General features: G+C 39.0%; 1 protein-coding gene across 4 annotated transcripts in view; it reads left to right on the top strand.

The window, feature by feature from the left end:
* FRMPD4 (FERM and PDZ domain containing 4) overlaps positions 1–13,712 on the top strand; it is a 314,276-nt gene that overhangs the window by 238,116 nt on the left and 62,448 nt on the right. For 3 of the 4 annotated variants that reach the window (XM_040056965.2, XM_040056962.2, XM_040056963.2), the window contains exons 3-4: positions 10,778–10,938; positions 13,050–13,152. In XM_040056965.2, coding sequence (XP_039912899.1) covers positions 10,778–10,938; positions 13,050–13,152 — 264 coding nt within the window. The remainder of the gene's footprint in view (positions 1–10,777; positions 10,939–13,049; positions 13,153–13,712) is intronic. The other variant, XM_040056964.2, reaches the window with a different exon arrangement.

Consider the following 13,712-nt stretch of genomic DNA (forward strand, 5'->3'; position numbering starts at 1 on the left):
TTTTTGCATGACAGCTCTATCTGGCAGCCTCACATCCCATCAGTGTAATCTGTCATCCTGAGTTATTTCAATTAAATTCTCTTTCTCATTTTGCATTTGCTGAAGAGTCATAATGGCGTGCTCCCAAATCAGCAGTCAAGAAGAGTAATCCTCTCGATTTGTATTTGTTAAAAGAAAGGAGAAAGGAAGAGATGGTTTCTTTGTTTCCTCTCTGTCCTGAAGGCCTTCTCCAGAATTACAGAACTAGAAGATTTGCTTTGAAGACTAACTATGAAGACTTTTTTACAGGTCATGAAGGCTTGATTTTGGGACTGTGAGTTATTATGAAAATCTTTTAAAGTCATTCTATTCCCTTGATTGCTTGCAGATCCCTTTCTGTCTAGTAGCTGGAGAATGAAAGATTTTCTTTGCAGTCATTGTATCAGTGTAGGAGTTGGATGTCTTTGTAAAAGCAAGCTTCTAACCTTTCCTGTGCCTGAATTTCAGTGAAGAGAATTCACACCCAGCATGAGAAACTGGAGACAGCTTGTTGTACTGATGTACAGGCTGCTTCTCTGTGTTACCCTGGACTCGGACAAACTCAGTGTTTCTCAATGGGTTGTTGTGTTGCCCTTTCCTGAAGGGAACATAGAGAAGCAAGTACAGCCTGCTTCTGAGTGCAGAGTGCTGTACTGACCAGAGTGATATAAGCTCAGGGTTTAAACTCAGTATTTAAACACTTGGTTGTCAATAAACTAAACAGCTGCAGTATTAAGTACCCACTGTTTATCAATTAATCCATATGTTAGTATTTCACCTGTTTTAACATTGCCAGCTGATGTTCAGTTTCCCCTGAGAAAGGCTGCACTTTGCCCAAGAGGCAATAGGTGGAATGCTGGGTCAACATGGTACCTGCCATCAGAAGGTTGAGTGGTTTTTTGTGGGTTTTTTTTGGTGTTGTTTTTTTTTTTTTGGTTCAGTAGCCCTCCACTGTAACTGGAAAGGAAGGAAATGAGTAGATAATTCAGAGCCCTTTCTGTGACTGACTCATCTATTCAGTTGATGAAGGAATGAGGAAGATTAAGTTCAAAGGATTAACAAATGGGTTTTGCTTCTGCTGTAATTGCTTATCTCCATATGCTCATAACAGTACTGAGTTCCCAAGAGCTCGGCAGGTACAGAACTGTTAAAGCAGGACCTTCAGTGTTTCATCTGTTTGTTCATGCGAAGCCCAGCTGTACCAGGGGGTTACAATGGGCACATTAAATCTGCATTCTGTCGTCTTACCATGTCATCAGGTTACCCACACTTAGTGCTTACATGTGATCGTTGGAGCAAGCTTCCAGCATTGCACCAGACGAGATTTTTTAGTTAGTAGCTCTCCTAATCTAATCAGCACCTTAAAAGCAATTTCCATGCTGCTTCTCCTCCCTTGTTCTTTTTATAACATTTCAGTTGGACAAATAGTCCATGTTGAGTTGGAGATGGCAGCTCCTTTTACTCACAGGATGGGAAATGCTGGCAGCCCTTAGTACAGGTCTCTGCCCTTTGTTGCAGACTTGGGCCAGGCAGCGCTGAGAGATTGCTCTTAATGGGGTTAGATCTCTAAAGCAGGATGAATAGGAATTGTTTATTCTGTTTTCCAGAGGACACTTTCAGCCCAAATGGATTTATTGTGTATTTGCAGATTGGGGGTTTTTTTTGTCTCTTTTCTATTTCTGTAGCTGCAACCAGGTTTTATTGATGCATGTGAAAGGGATAATGAAAAGCTACATTTCTGATCATCTTTAAGAGCCTTAAAGTAGTTCACTGTCCTAAACAGAGTAGCTCAGATCACTTTAAAAAAATGCTTTTTGTCCGGATAAAACCTAGGTGTACTTTAAATTCTGACTTTATAAGAAATTCCTGCTGTGGAGGAAAGCCAGTAATTCTGATTTCTAGCAGAAGCATCTTGGACACTTTCTTTCTTGAAGGAGCTGGGCCAGGCAGGTGGCCAAACACCCTGTCTCCCTGTGCTATACTACCAGCCCATGCTGCATATGCAAGAGTTGACCTGTGAAAAGGCTCCTTTCGGGAAGGAAATACCAGTGACTTTGTGGCATCATATATCTCTTTTCCAGGAAAAGGCAAGTACCAGTTAGTGGTCAAACCAGCCAATGTTACCTGTTTGCCATTTCTGCTTTCTTGCTGTCTCCCAAATTTTGGATTACCCTGTGTCTGCACAGCTCCAGCCCAGGGCTTGGCCTGGAATTTCTTGTGGGAGGAGGTTCATCCATAGTTTCATGCATGCAGTCTTGTACATATGAGTATTTTGGGAGCTTCCTTTGGCTATGAAAACCTGTTCACTTACAGGCTTTGAAACCAAGAGTATTTCTGTGGAACCTGGTGTCATTCAGGTGGGAAAAGTTTGCCAGGATGGAAACTGAGTGCAGAAGTGCCATTCAGCAGTGTGTAGGAGCATAACTGTGTGTTAGGAGAGTGGGCCGTCCATGTGCATTGTGTGCCACACGTGCATGGCTGCAGTTCAGACTTACTCATCATTGGCACACCCATGTTGGCTGTACATTTTGGGCAGTGAGTCAGTCAGAGGCTAGCATCATGCTCAACTTCCAGGGGAGGTGGTTCCAGCATTCAGGTGGCCCTTTCTCCACCAGTTTTCACTGAGATGTTTCTGTGCAATTTCTGCTATTTGGCTGGTGCCTGTAAAGTCCCGTCCCAACACAGAAGGTAGGAAATCCAATGTTTGTCATGAACAGAGCTTTTGAAATATTTGTGGCTATCCTGAGAAGAATAATTTAAAAAGGGAATTTCTCTAGCAATCTGTAGATACAATACTCAAAGCAAACCACTGCTAGTTGGCAGTTTGGGCTTGAGGCTTATTTCCATGTATTTGTGGGATTCAACTACAGAAGTTATTTTTTTTTCTTTCTAATATATAACATTCATATATAGAATAAGGCAGAATGCAGAAGCATTCACATTTTACACATAGTATGAGTGATAACTCTCATTGTGAATTATATTTTCAGTGTGTTTTCCCCAGTGCTTGACTAAAGTTGAGCACAGATCTTTTTAGCCCTCTAAATTTGCATTCATGTCAGTTTTATTCAGTGCAATTTTAGTTCACTTTGCCTTGCTTTAGATTGCAGATCATGCCCAACAGTGTAAGAGTGGATTTTGAAATTTTTTTACGTGTCAGATTTCCCTGTATCCAGTTTTATCAAAAAAGCTGTCACCAGTTTCTTCTGAAACCAGCAAACCTTTTTCTTTCTAATTACATTTTTACCATATGTTCATCCAGATGGCATATGCCAAACATTTTCTAGGGTGTTATAAAATGACCTGACTTTGGAGGATTTAACTGTTGAAGAAGCTTTTTTTTTTTTTTTTTTTTTTTTTTTTTTTTTTTTTTTTTTTTTTTTTTTTTAAAAAATATAAAAAAAAATAAATAATAGGACACTGGGGCGAAAAAAAAGTAGTCCTAGAAAGAAAGAAATGAAAAAATCTGATAAATATCCCCAGCTGCATTTTGTGGCTGTGATACTGAATTCTTGGAACATACACCTGCACAAAAATAGTGAAAATGTAGGGAATGTTTTCTTGAAGTGTTAAAAGTCGACTCCTTTTTTAACCACCAAAAATAAAATTTTTGTCTATTGAATATGTCTAAAAAAGTTCTAGAGCTCTGAGCAACTCTCTGGTTCCTGCAAATGGACCAAAAAAGACTTTGTCAAGACACCAGATTCTCTGTAGGAGCAGCAGTTTTTCTGAGCAATGTAATAACTACTTCTGCGCTTTTTTCTTGAAATATCATTTTCAAGGCAGTTGATGCATGATTTTGACACTTGTGTCCTAGTTCTTAATAATTCTTGGGGGATTTCTTAGAGAAAATAAATTGACTTGGGATATACTGAGAGGTTCCAGGAAGAAAGGAAGGAAATAATTTTTCATTTTTAGCTACTAGTTAAACTAAATTAATGAAGATCAGTTTTTCATTTTTTGAAGAGATTGCATCTTTCTTCATCTCTATGACAGTTCTCTTTTAACTGTCATTGTTTTGGTAGTATTTCCAGATTATCAAGTGGGAAAATATAGAATACCCTCATGTTGTTATCAGTTTCCATAAAACTGTCTCAAGTCTCAAGCCATTTTACCTAGTGCAAACTCCTGAAGAATTGTGATTGAATGAGAATTAAATTTACTTCCTTGTGTTGCTACAATAGCTTTTCCCACTCCCAGGAAATTTTGAGTGCTGTAGTGGTTTCACGTTCATTAAATTCTGGTCTTAGTACGTACTCTTTTTTTGTGGGAGAAAGATTAGGAGAAAAACAAAGCAGGCTCAACCTTAAAAATGAACAAATAGTTTTATTAACACACACTAAAAGAATGGAAAAAGAAAGTTGGGACAAAAACTAAAACAAAACAGAATGAAACTCCAAAAACACTCTTCCCTCCCCCTACAAACTGTTAACTTTCCTACAAAACAACATAAAGAGACAAAACCTGAGATTTTCAGTCAGTTTCACCATTTGAAAATAGTTTTTATGAATTCTTTAGGAGAAGAGTCTCTCTTAGAGTCATGGATCCCACTGCCAACCTAGAGCAGTTCTCTTGTGGGTTTTTTAACTGTCACAAAAACAGCTGCCTGGAGAAACCTGCCTTTGTGACCCTCCCAGGAGCAGTTTCCCAAGCTGCTTATGGGTCATGGGTCTTAGATTTTTGCATACTGGGGTGCCACCTTTTAAAGATGAATAACTCCAAATGCAAAGGATTCTTCATCTCAAGGTACAGAGATATTTTCTCACTTCTTCACAGGGTTTCTCAGAGGGTTTCTCATCTCTATCTCTGTTCAAGCATCTTATAGGATTAATATTACTTAGTTCATCACAAACACCTTTGCTCAAATCTACACACAAATCTATACAATCATCTCCCCAAATGCTTATCTTTCCCGTGATATAAAGGAATAATCTAAATATAGAGTTCATTTCTATGGCTCAAATAAGAATGGAACAACCAACTCTTCAACCCTCTGTCCCAATAGTCTTTTCACTCTTGCTCTACTGACTTCATCCTGTTGTTCTTTATGTTCACTCCTTTCCTACTCTCTCAGAGAAGGGCCAGGCTCTGGAAGCTTCATGTTGCCAGGAAAAGGTTAAATCTGCCCAGAGTCTTTGTCTCTCCCTCTGTAGCTTGAGGTGTTAGATGTTCAAGGCCACACAGATGTTCAAGAACTCACAGAAACTTCAGAGATCGGAGCACCCGGGCAGTCCGGAATCACAAAAAAATCAGGCAGGATCATAAATGCCTTCTCAGCCACCCCTCAGTGTAAATTGGGGCAGCCTCAGCCTAAATGGTGCCCATAGCTCTTAGCAGGGCCCAGCAGAGATCACTCCCTGCTCCAGAGAAGTTTAGAGAAAGTAGTTGTAAAACAACAACCTCTCCTTCCCCCCCTTCACCCGGGAGCCGATGGAATCCGGCCAGGCCTCAGGCCAGCTCCCCCTCAAAAGTGGGGAGCAGCAGGCCCAGCTCGATGTTACCTGTCTCTCTCTGGCCAAAGGAAAGAAGGAAAAAAAGACCCACCTACAGGAAATCAAGGGGTTTTATATGGTACTTCCCAAAGTCGTAGCTAACAATTTTCAGTGGTCAAAACAGATGCCAATATTCCAACTAACCCTCTGATAGGTCCCTGTCCTTTCTAAAGCAATTCCCAGGTCTTGACCCGGAAAATCATTCTGCATTCCTCTATAACTAAAGAACCAAACTAACCCATGGGTACTAACCCATGACAAATGCAAAGCTCAAGACTCTGAATAGAGTATGAAGAGGTAGTTTTGAGGCAGGATGGGCCTCATGGCAGGCACTCAGATGGACAATTGTAAATGAAGATTTGTTCAGTGTCTTTAACTTGCACAGATCTTGTTGAAAATCACAACCGTAATCAACAAAGCAGATCCTCCACCTCCTCCAAACTAATGAGACAGGATTTTAACAGTGCTCAACATTTTGAAGTGGTTTTGTTATTTTGAATTAAACCTTTGGTAAAAAGTCCTTATCTCCATCCTCCTTGCCCACTTCCACTCATCAGTCTATGAGTGGTTTGACATTTCCACAGACTCTTCTCTGTCATTGACCAAGTTTATACCTGCTGTGTCTCAAGTGAAGAAGAGTCTATTTTGTAGGTAAATCAATCTCTATAGCAGAGCTGCTGTAACTATTTAAATGCTAAGGATTAAACACCCCAAGACTGCAAGCTGGTGTTAACCTGTGAAGTAATTGATACTGTAATAGGGGAATATGAAATGAGACACCTGAAAACAGCATCCTGTAAATATGATGTAACAGCCAATTGATTACACCTGTTTTGGAGTTTGTGGGTGTGCAGCTGTATTCAACTCACTTTGAGGTATCACTTCTGCTTTCTTTTCGGAAGCCTTTGCAGAATGTAGCTAAAGTTGTTCAGGTGCCTTTGTTACTTATTTCTAAAACAAACTTTATCATAACCGGGATCGCTGGGTTCATGCCATAGTTTTCAGTTTCTTAGAAAGGTTATAGCTCTAAGCATTTTTCTGTGGAAATGCAAACTCCATTTTTTGTCAAAGAAACCTTTTGACATGTCAAAATGCGAAGGCTAAAAAAGCATTGTGCTCAGATACTTTGCTTTTAATTACTAGTAAGGCATTATAAAATCAAGCTCTCGATTGCAGTCTATGTTTATATATTCCTTGGATTATTCAGCCTCTAATTTAAATAAGGACAATGCTAGGAAGGTTTCCATTGAAAATATTATCAAGTTAATAATTTTGAAGCTAATTATGTGAAGATTCAAAGTGTCAGTCTTAAACTACACCTCTGACTAAGCCGAGCACGGACTTGGATATTCACATTAAGTTAGGCTCCTCATAATGTCCTGGGCTTCTGAATTGTGCTTGCAGGTGCTAGCTGCTGTGATGCAGCTGATCAGTGCTCCCCAGGGTGTTTTTCTTTCCTAATTTTCTTCCTCTTTTGCTCACTGTAGGCCCCTTTGTGGGTAAGTGTGCACATGAATTTTATGCCACCCTGCAATGTCTCTGTTCTGCTCTGTGTGCTGCTGCATGCAAGCTCAGATGCCTTCTCTCTCATTTCCCATTACCTTCTCTTTCGACTAGAGCAGTTGTCACAGAGAGTTTTTGAAAGTGCTTATGATTGCACTTCTTCTATGATTTTCCATAGCTAGTCGTTTGTCTCTGAGAAGAGTCTGATATATAAGATCTCTGTTCAAGAAATTCTCTAAGAGTTATTCTCCTTCATATGGCAGGAGTCTCCCACTGCTGACAACATGGGTGCATCAGAGAGGATGGCCTTTTGTAAAGCAGGGACTAAGCTGTTGAAAATGGGAGGAAATGTGTCTCTTTGAAAAGGCAATCTAAGGGCAGCTTGAGTTCTTGTACATGGAAAGAGCACTTCATATTTAAAATCCCAGGCTTTTTCAGCCATTTTTCCTTGAGAAAAGTAAATCTTTAGGTATGATGTAAGAACTGTATCTAAATGTATCTAAATACATTTTTTAGGGTCATTGAAGCAAATAGCAAGTTTGTAGTATGGTAGTTACTCTTCTAAGATCTTTCACAGTGTAAGGGATGTTCTGGGTAGGGTTTTTAAAGCGTCTTTTTTTGAGTCTAAGCTTATTCGATTCTGGTTTAGAACTTGTAGCATAGTTATTCTGCAGAAGTCAATATCTTCCATAGCTGAGATGGAGATCAAATACCTCCAATTAATGCAAAATTCAAATTAGTCTTGAACTGTGGTACCACAACTGGCATCTCAATAATGAACTAACCACAGGAGGAAGCGAGTTCGTCAGCGTACTGTCACAAAAAGCTTTGAGCATTCACCTAATCTCTTCTAGGATCATATTTATACATCTTGCTGCTCTCTTGAAATACACCCCCAGTGTACTGAATGGCACAAGAATATCCGATGCAGCAAGCTGTGGAAGCGTGAGCTGCAGAGTCTTTTTAGTTGATTTATTTCAAGGTGGATAACCTTAAAAATCAATAGTGTCTGCTGCGCCACTCAGAATCAAGACGGACTGCTCCTCGCTGATCCTCTTGCTTAGGCTTTGAATAACTGATGCTGTGCTGCTCTGCAGATCCTCAGCACCAGCCAAGGCAAGGGCTGGACCGCCCAGTAACAGGGCCGCTCTTTTAGGCAAATCTCTGTCTGCTCTTAGAATTTGTTATGTGAGATGCAGCTGTTGGGGGGCGGGGGCGGGGGGGGTGTTGCAGTTTGAGGGTTGTTTTGGTTTTTTTTTCTTTTTAAAACAGACTACACAAGTGCTGAAAGACAGAGTAAGTACAGTGACAGGAAAATAGTTTTCAAAGGCACAAGCACTATTTTCACATTGCTTGTAAATATGGCATTTTCTCTTTGGAGACAGAAGGCGCTTTCTGTTAGGACTTCTAATGCCCCAGTTATAAAAATGGAAACAGGTATTAGGAAAAAATGATTAAATAGATTATCTCAACTTTGTGGAAAGTTAACTTCGTGGGACTGTCATCTAAGAGAGGTGAAAAATGCAGTTTCGTTTCTCTACCAAAACAAAGTTCTCAAATTGAGATAGATACTTTTTTAGATACCAGTGACACCTCAGAAATTGTCTCATTAGAAAGAAGTAATGTTTGAATATCTAGAAGCACAAACCATAAATAGGAATTTATGACGAGGAGGTGCCTGGGAGGCCTTGAAGATTTCTTAAAGGGTCTGCATATAATTATCTGGATTTTCTAACAGTTCAGTGGAAAAACAAAACAGAAAGTTATCTAAAATAAACTGACATAAGCTGGAGGAACAGGAGGAGGAGGAGAATGAAGTATCAGATGTGATGCTCTAACTAGTAAAAAATAAGTACTTTCTTTGCTGACCTCACCTTATGCGTATATTAAGAGAAAACAAGAGATATTCTCTTGCTCTTTTATTTTTGTAAGGAAGTAGCTTCTGCTGCCTCTGATCATATGCATGAAAAGACAGCATGTTACTCTTAGGCAGATTGAATCCAGTGATAGTGATAGAAACCTTCTTTGAAGAAAAACCCTAGAAAAATCCAGTAACAGAAATAGACTCCCACTGAGAGTTTACAGAGATTTTGCTGCTCTTCTGTGTATCAGTAATGAAGCAGATCACGGAGAGAAAGTGAACTGATGTCATGACCAAGGTGTATGTGTTGGGGAAAGATCAGAGAAGTTTCTGCATGTCATTCATGCCGAAAATAGACCTCTCAATGATACCTTTCTCCTTATGGCCTGCCAGTATGGAGTTCTTTGCAGATGAAAAAGGGACAGGTGGTGAGAGCAGCAATGCTGTTTTCGTGGTATGTCCCTTAACTTTCATGTTATAACATATTATAAGTAAAATTATCAAAGACATGTGAAAATTACTTGACTTTCATATTGTTAATTAATTATGAGGACACCAACGGATGATACTGCCTAGTGCTGTAGGGATATCTGCCTCTCTGATGTGCATTTCAAAGTTCCTAGATTGGGCAGCTGGTTGTTACCTTTCTCAGAGCCCGTGTCCTCTCTGCAGGTGGGGTTGGGACTTGGCTCCCTCCAATTACAGTCTACTGCATTTATCTATCATGAGCTTGAGTTAGTTCAGCACTTGGAGACTTACAGTCTCTTGAAAGTGAAGAAAGAGTTAACTCTTGGTCAGGCAACTTAAAACAAATATTATCTGAAGTCTCTCAGGACTGCAATAAGTTGATGCCATGAGCTGAAATCTGTCTTCATGCTGTGCTGACCAGATACTGCTTGTTGCCTGCAGTGATAGTCTGGTTTCCTCAAGCATATGAGTTCCGTGGATGGTGTTTGAAGTACGACACTGGAGTGGTCTGTTTGTCTGATTGGCATTGGGAATTGGTAGCTGTGATTCAGTGGGGACTCCAGGCACTGTGCGGAAAATGCAAAGTATGTTTTGATTCTGACTGTGTACAGCATCAGCCACGTTCCATTGTTGATTAATGTAATTTAAAATCTTAATGCTTTTAAACTGTTACCTATTTCATGGCTATGTGATATTGGATAGCTTTCATCCTTTCTATTTTCTGCTTGAAAACTCAAGATCTTTTCCTCCAGCCATGAGAATTTTTTCCTCTAGGTACAATAAATAGGCTTTGTCATAACACCGTAGAAGAAAGTAAAGTATTTTAGTAATTCCACATAAATATATTTTCTTGATGTCTTCTTTTGAGTTTTTTTGCCCTGGAACATTTTGAAGTGATTTCAGATAGTTTATCCAAGTAGCAAATACAGAGCTGTTATGGGTGCCTTAAGGAAGGGAGAGATTTCAGCTCAGAAACTTGCTTAACATGTTAGACCCCCAAATTAAAATGTGTTTCTTCTTTTTAAAAAGGCTGACAGACTTTAATTGTTGTGTTTTATGTTATGAGTAGGTCACTACTATTGTTTTTCCCTTCCAAAAATTGAAGGATGAAAAATTCAAGCACAGATGACAAAGGCTCTATTGTCAGGTTATTTTTCTTTCATATATGGGATATGATTAAATGTGTGCTGTCAAAAAGAGGCCTTTTTAAGGCCTGATATTATTGATTACTATTTGAGACCTGCCAGCAGTATTATTACTTAATGCATTAGAAAATCTAATAGAAAATTATTAAGTTGGTGTTTTAGTTCCTCTAGTGAGAACGTTTCAGATATTCATCTCATATCGTTGCACAAATTGCTTGGCTCAAGTAGATACCACAAAATCATGTTTTAATGATTTTTTTCCTTTTTCCATCTTTTATTTTTTTTCACAGTCACATGACACAATCAGCCACATTTGAAGACCCTCGAATAGAGAGCTGCCAAATAACCCCTCCAGCCCCTCGGAAAGTGGAAATGAGGAGGGATCCTGTGCTAGGATTTGGGTTTGTGGCTGGTAGTGAAAAGCCAGTTGTTGTACGCTCAGTAACACCAGGTATGTTTTCCCCACCTGACCGCAGAAGAAAACTTTGATTTAGCCTACTAAGCTGAAAATTAGCTACGAGTATGAAAACTGTTGAAATATTCAGGCAGGCAAAAGTGATCGCAAGTACTAGATATGATTTTAAGCCTAGTTTTACCCATTGGTTTCCTTCCTCACGTTCATTTTTTAACATTGCATAACTGTATTGGCAAAAAGCCAGTTTGGAGTTATTCCTCTGAGCCATTACTATCGTTTGCCTGAAAAAAGTTAACCCATTTCATTCAACGAAAGGAGGTCTTCTCCCTGGTATCTTTATATTGGTTTGCTGTCACCTTCATTACCATTGAATCAGCATTTTCAAGAGGTATATTGAGTTCTGAGATTAAAACTTACATATTTTTCATTCTTACCATCACCTTCCCAAGGAAAGCTAGGTTTCTAAAACCAGTATTTCTTTCTGGAAAAGAGAATGCTATTGCTGGCTTTTTCTTTTCTTTAATGGATGCATCTGTATAACTCTGTGGTTAAAAGCCAGGTCAAAAGATATCCCTAATTATCTCACCCGCAGTGAAAATTAGTGAGGTTTGTGATATTTTTGAAGTTATGAGAGACCAGACCTGGGATAATCCGTCTCCCAAATAGGAGACTCCTGCTCTCTATGCTTAAAAGTTCAGTTGTTATGTAAAATTGCAGCCAAGGGCAGGGATTTGACTTTGCTTTTGTTCAATATGTTCTCCAGGACCCCCACAGAGAGCAGAGGAGAGGCAAAATCGACTTTGTGAAGTTCTGATGTCATTTACCCACATGTGTGCATTGATTACATTTATATTGCTTTCACATGAAGTGAGCAGGGTAACTAACATTTGAACCAGATCCAGACAGCTCATTTCTCTCTTGGCATTATTAATGTATGTTAAAATTTGGAAAATGTGTTTACTGTGTTCTGTTCCAAGTGAATAGAGGGAAATATAAACTCAGGACAAACAACATTCTCCTACATGGGTTTGTATCCATTTATATGGGATATGAAAGTGGAGTAAAGTTTTCAAAGCAAACAGAGGAAAGGATCAGCATTAGCTCAATTGTTAAATGAATTGGTTTTGATGCTGAAACATTTTCTTTTAAGACTTTGTCTTCATAGTGATATGTGATTTTTTTATGTATCATCATTGCAGAGTGTAAAGACAAAGACTAGAGAGGATAGATCTTTACACTAAGAATTGTGATGTCACATCATCTTCTGGGCATGTAATTGTGCTGAGAAACAAAATAATATGTGCCTTTTATAAAGTACAATGTACTCCATGTGCATTTCAGCAGTGCCAGAATCCAAACCACATAGACATATACATGACTGACTGTCTATTCAGACTAATGCTAAATATTCATGTCTAACTGAACGTGGCATTGCTTTTGGATGTACCTGTGTTCATCAAGTGGTAGGAATCCATCAGAAAAGAGATTCAAGCAGCTGGAGGTATAAAAACTTACTGTTTTCAGTTGAAGAAAGCAGGATTCTTCTGCCTAGAACAAAAAAGTCATAGGAGAGACCTGTGAATGACATTCAAATATGTAAGTGATGTTTCATAGGAAAGAGGAGTAAGAAGTTGTCTGGTGTACTTTGGCTGGGACAGGAAACAATGTGTTGCAACCAGGAAGATCTGGCATATTTACCATGGGAAAAGACTTCCTGATCTTAACAGTAGGTAAACAGGATCATTTGTTCACAGGAAAAGAAATCCTTCTCAGGGTGGTCTTACAAAATATCAGATGAACATTGAGCAAGGATGATTAAAAATATAGTTGATCACACCTTAAAGAGTGCATTTGTCCACAACTTACTGGTCCCTTTGGCCCTTCAGAAAACTGAGCCCTTAGTTTAGGTGGTTAGATACAGGTTTAGAACTTGAGGAACTTCAGTAGAAGCTGCTAAACCACTAGCAAGATTTTCCTGGTGAGGGAGTACTGGTAATGTCAGAAATAGTGTTAGTGTGAAAATGTCATTAGCTGAAGAAAAAATATGCTTGTAGTATGTGAACAACAGTGTGTCTGTGCTTTTACAATGGTCTGCTAACCTGTGCTTTTTTTTTTTTTTTTTTTTCTTTTTCTTCATTTGTCTGCAGGCGGACCCTCTGAAGGAAAGCTTATACCAGGGGATCAGATCATAATGATTAATGATGAGCCAGTCAGCACTGCTCCAAGGGAGAGAGTCATCGACCTTGTCAGGTAGTTGATGTCCTGTCACTTAAACTACGATCCTGACTTATTGCCTTGTGCAGTCATTCAGCAGTACAGCAAATCTTGCCTTTCGATGGCTGAGAAAAAAGAAAATAATGTTGCTTTAGTTATAATGAAGAATGATGAATTAGTATTATTTAGTATTGAAATGAAGTGTCCTCTTAAAATGTCGTCTGGGTAGCTATAAAAGTATAAAAACATCCAGGAGTAGCTTCAAAGTACTTTGGTATGAAAAGAGGAATAGTATTCTCCTGTATTTATTTTTGGTATGGATTGTTGCAAAGATGATTCCTGGAGCATGGAAGCTCCATTCACTGTTGCCTTAGTATTCATTTTTCACATGAAGAAAGTTAAGCCAAGTTTGTCTTATGTGAAGAATAAAGAAAACTTGGTAGGGTGATTTTTGAGAGGGAATGCAAATATGTAGATAAGCTCAAAAAGTGTTTAGGTGGAATGCAGGTAGGTGAGTTTGTGTGAAAGAAACAGGCAGGAAAGAGAGAAAGAAAAAGAAAACTAGACAAAAAAAGTGGCTGGGGATAGTACAGGAA

Source organism: Hirundo rustica, chromosome 2 (assembly GCF_015227805.2).
Source record: "Hirundo rustica isolate bHirRus1 chromosome 2, bHirRus1.pri.v3, whole genome shotgun sequence".
NCBI lineage: Eukaryota > Metazoa > Chordata > Aves > Passeriformes > Hirundinidae > Hirundo > Hirundo rustica.